Below are 3926 nucleotides of genomic sequence, written 5' to 3' on the forward strand. Positions count from 1 at the left end.
AAGGTTAAGGTTTTGAGAAATTCTCTCGTAGCAAAACCCCCAGCATTGCCTACCTGTTCCCATTTTACCCCTGAACCGGCTGTCGTTATGACAGAAGGAGAGAGGGGCCAGGACAGAAACGACTTTTTCAGACTACATAAATCATTAGGAATTCACAACTGTGAAGCCGTGTATTATTTTCCAACAGGTTGTTGAGCTGTCACATTACAACTTGTTGCTATATGCGGCGCTATTAAAATAAATCACTGCATGTAACAGGTTCTGCTCTGCCACCTATAAGTCATTCTGCATTTTACACCTGGGAGGCGGGCCGGGCTCTGCGAAGCCGCGCCGAACTGCGGCTTCATTCGAAATACCCGGGAAGGGGAGGGACCTGGCAAGAGAAAATACAAACAAGTTTCGTAAAATAACTTTCCAACAAGACCTCGCTGTCATCTCAGCTAATTACGGCTCTGATACGGCTTATTAGCGCATACCCACCTTTGCTACCTTGCTTCTCCACCCACCACCCTTTTCAGATCTCTGTCCTGGCTCCGCCTCTCGCCGGCGTTATAATGGGCTGGTCTGAAAGTGGTGGAGAGACACAGAACCACAGGGGAAGAGAGAGATAATGACAATAACACTAATAACCCTAATAACCCGGCTACTGCCCGCGCCGCACCGAGGAGCCGTCCCGGCGCTGAGAGAGGAGTAGCAGCAGCCCCGACGTCCCCGGATTGCTGCTCCCCGCGCCCGGGGATCGCCGGACGGTAACATCGGCCGCACCCCCGAGGAGGACCGGGCTCGGGAGGGTGGGCGGGAGGGACGAGGCGGAGAGGAGCCGGCTCCGCCAGCCGCTCGCACCGGCCCCTCGCCCCTCTCCTCCGGCCCCATGAAGCAGCGAGAGTAACGAGCGAGGAGGACAAAAAGGCGGCGGCGGCGGCGCGGGGGGGGGGGGGGGGTTGGCGGAGAGCGAGCGCCCCGGTGGGGGAGAAGGAGGTGGAAGCCGGAGGAAGCACCCCGACCCCCCCCCGCCTCACCGCCTGCCCTCGGCGCCCTCCGGCGGGGAAGGGGCCGGTCCCCCGCCCGCCACCCCCGGGCGCGGAGCCCCGCTGCCCCGCGCTGCCCGCCGCCGCGGAGCTGTCCGAGCCGGCGCGGGGGTCCAAAAGCCGCTCTCCTTCTCCCCGCGTCCCCTCGCCGCCCCTGAGGCCGCGCCGAGGGGCGGGGGTCGCGCCCGCCCAGCGGAGCCGCGGGGTGCGAGGCGGGGGGGGGGCACCCGCCGCCGCCGCCATGAAGCTGGAGGTGTTCTCGCAGCACTACGAGGACAAGCTGAGCGCCGGCAGCGACCACGAAGGCAGCGGGTCCCTCTCCCCGGCGCCGGCCGAGAGCGAGCTGGGCTCGGACGGCGACTGCGCCGCCAACAGCCCGGGCGGCGGGGCCGGGCGGCCGGGCCCCCCGCCCCCGCCGCCGCCCCCCGCCCCGCAGCCGCCGCCGCCGCCGCCGCCGGCCGAGAGCGCCAAGGGGAAGCCCTACACCCGGCGGCCGAAGCCGCCCTACTCCTACATCGCCCTGATCGCCATGGCCATCCGCGACTCGGCCGGCGGCCGCCTGACCCTGGCCGAGATCAACGACTACCTGATGAGCCGCTTCCCCTTCTTCCGCGGCGCCTACACCGGCTGGCGCAACTCCGTGCGCCACAACCTCTCCCTCAACGACTGCTTCGTCAAGGTGCTGCGCGACCCGGCGCGGCCCTGGGGCAAGGACAACTACTGGATGCTGAACCCCAGCAGCGAATACACCTTCGCCGACGGCGTCTTCCGCCGCCGCCGCAAGCGCCTCAGCCGCGCCGCCCCGCCGCCCGCCCGCCCCGCCGCCGCCGCCGCCGCTCCCCCCCCGCCGCCGCCGCCGCAGGAGGCGGCCGGAGCGGGCTCCGCGTCCCCCGGCGGTTCCCCGCGGTGCTGCTGCGCCTCCTCGCCCTGCAACTGCGCGCCGGGCGCCGTCGCCAAGGAGGCAGCGGCGGGGGGCAGCGCGGCGGCGGCGGCCGCGGGGGAGGGAAGCGGCGGCGCCAAGTTCTCCAGCTCCTTCGCCATCGAGAGCCTCCTCCGGCGGCCGGCGGGGCCCCGCACCGCCCCGCCGCCGCCCGGCCGCCTCCTCTGGCCGGCGCCCCCCGGGCCTCCGCACCTGCTGCCCGGCCCCTACCCGCTGCTCCCCTACCCCCCCGCCGCGCAGCCCGCCCCCCCCGCCGCCGCTGCCCTTTACGGCGGCGGCCTCCTGCAGCTCTGCGCCTACGGGCTGGGCGAGCCGCCGCCGCTGCCGCTGCTGGCGAGCGGGCGGCGAGCGCTGGCCCCGGGCGAGCCGCCGGCGGAGCGGCCGCGGGCGCCGCTCTTCCCCCCAGCCCTCCCCAAAGGCGGGCGGGGGCCGCCGCCCGGCCCCCAGCTCTACGGGCCCCTCCGGCTGCTGCCGGCGGCGGGGGGGTCGGCCCCGTTCCAGCCGTACGCCGTGGAGACCCCCCTGGCTTAATGGCGCCCGCCCCCTCCTCCTCCTCCTCCTCCTCCCCTGCGAGGCGCCTGCCCGGGGAGGGGGGAAGGAGGAGGATCAGGATCCCGCACTTTAACTCCAGAGGCGACCAAAGCCTCCAAGAAAAAGCCTCGGTGACTGTGCCTTAGTGAAATGACAGTGGGTTTAACTTGAACCAAAAAAAAAAAAAAAAAAAAAATCAGAAAGAAAAAAAAAAAAAAACAAAACAAAACAACAAAACAAATGTCGTTTCGGACATAGCCATGAGCCTCAAGTGCTTCTTACTGTTCGTTGAGACTACTTGACTTCAACCATTCCCTCGCCGCCTCCTTTCTATCCCCCCCCCCCTTGTCCCCGCATCTCCCCGCACCAAAGCTTTGGGCGGCGGAGCAGGGGGTGCCCCCGCGGAGAGGCGCGGTGGCGGCAGCCGGGGGGTGCGCTGTGCACTTGGGGGGGGGGGGGGGGGTGCCGGGGAGCTCCTGCCGGGAGGAGCAGGGAGAGAGAGAAAGGGGAAGGGGGGGGGGGGCCGGGGGCTGCTGTGGAGCCGTAGGTCTGTACTGCAAAGCGATGCATCACTGTGCCAAAACAAACCTTTTCTCCTGTCCGGCAACTAGCATTTCGTGGGAAGGGAGGACATTAAATTATTTATAAAAGTAGTGTTTTTAACACAAAGAGAGTGCAGCTTTTTTAATTAATTATTGTTCTTGGGGAGAGGGGGCGGCCGGCCGGGAAAGGGCTCAAGAAAATGTCAGGCGTTGTCCCCTGTACTGGTTGGCGCTGTACATTTAAGGCCAAGACCACTGCTACTGGAAAGAGAAGAGTAATTTTTTTTTTCGTATTTTATTTTTGTGTTTGTATATAATATATGTGCGTGTGCATTTTACTGACGCTCGGCCACCGTGTTTTTTTCCCTTTTTTTTTTTTTTTCTTCCTTTTCCTTTCTCCTCTCCCCCCGAATAAAAGCTGCCCCCTAAATAAAGACGGTGATAAGGTGAAGCGCGTGATGTCTGTGCCGGCGTGGAGGGAGGGGACCCTGCCGTGGGGTGCCCGTGGCCGAGGAGCGCTCGGGCTGCGTGGGCAGCCGGGCTTCTCGCCCTCTCCTCCCCATCCCTGCCGGGGGAGGTGGGGGTAGAGGTGCCGCGGACGGAGCCGCCTTATTTTGACCACGGGAGGTGAACCAAGAGGTTTTCCTCTTGGGCTGCCGCCAGGTTTTGGAAGTCCTTTGCCATTCCTCGAGTCAAATCAGGTTTCCCCGCCGGTGCTCAGCCCTGCAGAAAGGCAGCGGGCAGCCTGCCGAAGTCCTGAGCATCTGCCTGCCTTTTCTTTTATATTTTTAAAATTTTATTTTATTTTTCCTTTTTTTTTTTTTTTTTTTTTTTTTTCTTTTCCCCCCCCGAAGGACAGCAGACGAAATTTAATCCTGTTGTCAC

General features: G+C 64.6%; 1 protein-coding gene across 1 annotated transcript; it reads left to right on the plus strand.

The window, feature by feature from the left end:
- The first annotated feature begins 433 nt into the window (after nucleotides 1–433).
- FOXQ1 (forkhead box Q1) lies at nucleotides 434–3492 on the plus strand. The gene has a single exon (XM_042806951.1). The coding sequence runs from the start codon at nucleotides 1270–1272 to the stop codon at nucleotides 2497–2499; it is 1230 nt and encodes a 409-aa protein (XP_042662885.1). The 5' UTR covers nucleotides 434–1269; the 3' UTR covers nucleotides 2500–3492.
- The last annotated feature ends 434 nt before the right edge of the window (nucleotides 3493–3926 follow it).

Source organism: Tyto alba, unplaced genomic scaffold (assembly GCF_018691265.1).
Source record: "Tyto alba isolate M040663 unplaced genomic scaffold, T.alba_DEE_v4.0 Super-Scaffold_48, whole genome shotgun sequence".
NCBI classification, from domain to species: domain Eukaryota; kingdom Metazoa; phylum Chordata; class Aves; order Strigiformes; family Tytonidae; genus Tyto; species Tyto alba.

Bases quoted from the DNA above. Each gene is read 5' to 3' on its own strand.
- FOXQ1 (XM_042806951.1), top strand. From the start codon at position 1,270: ATGAAGCTGGAGGTGTTCTCGCAGCACTACGAGGACAAGCTGAGCGCC.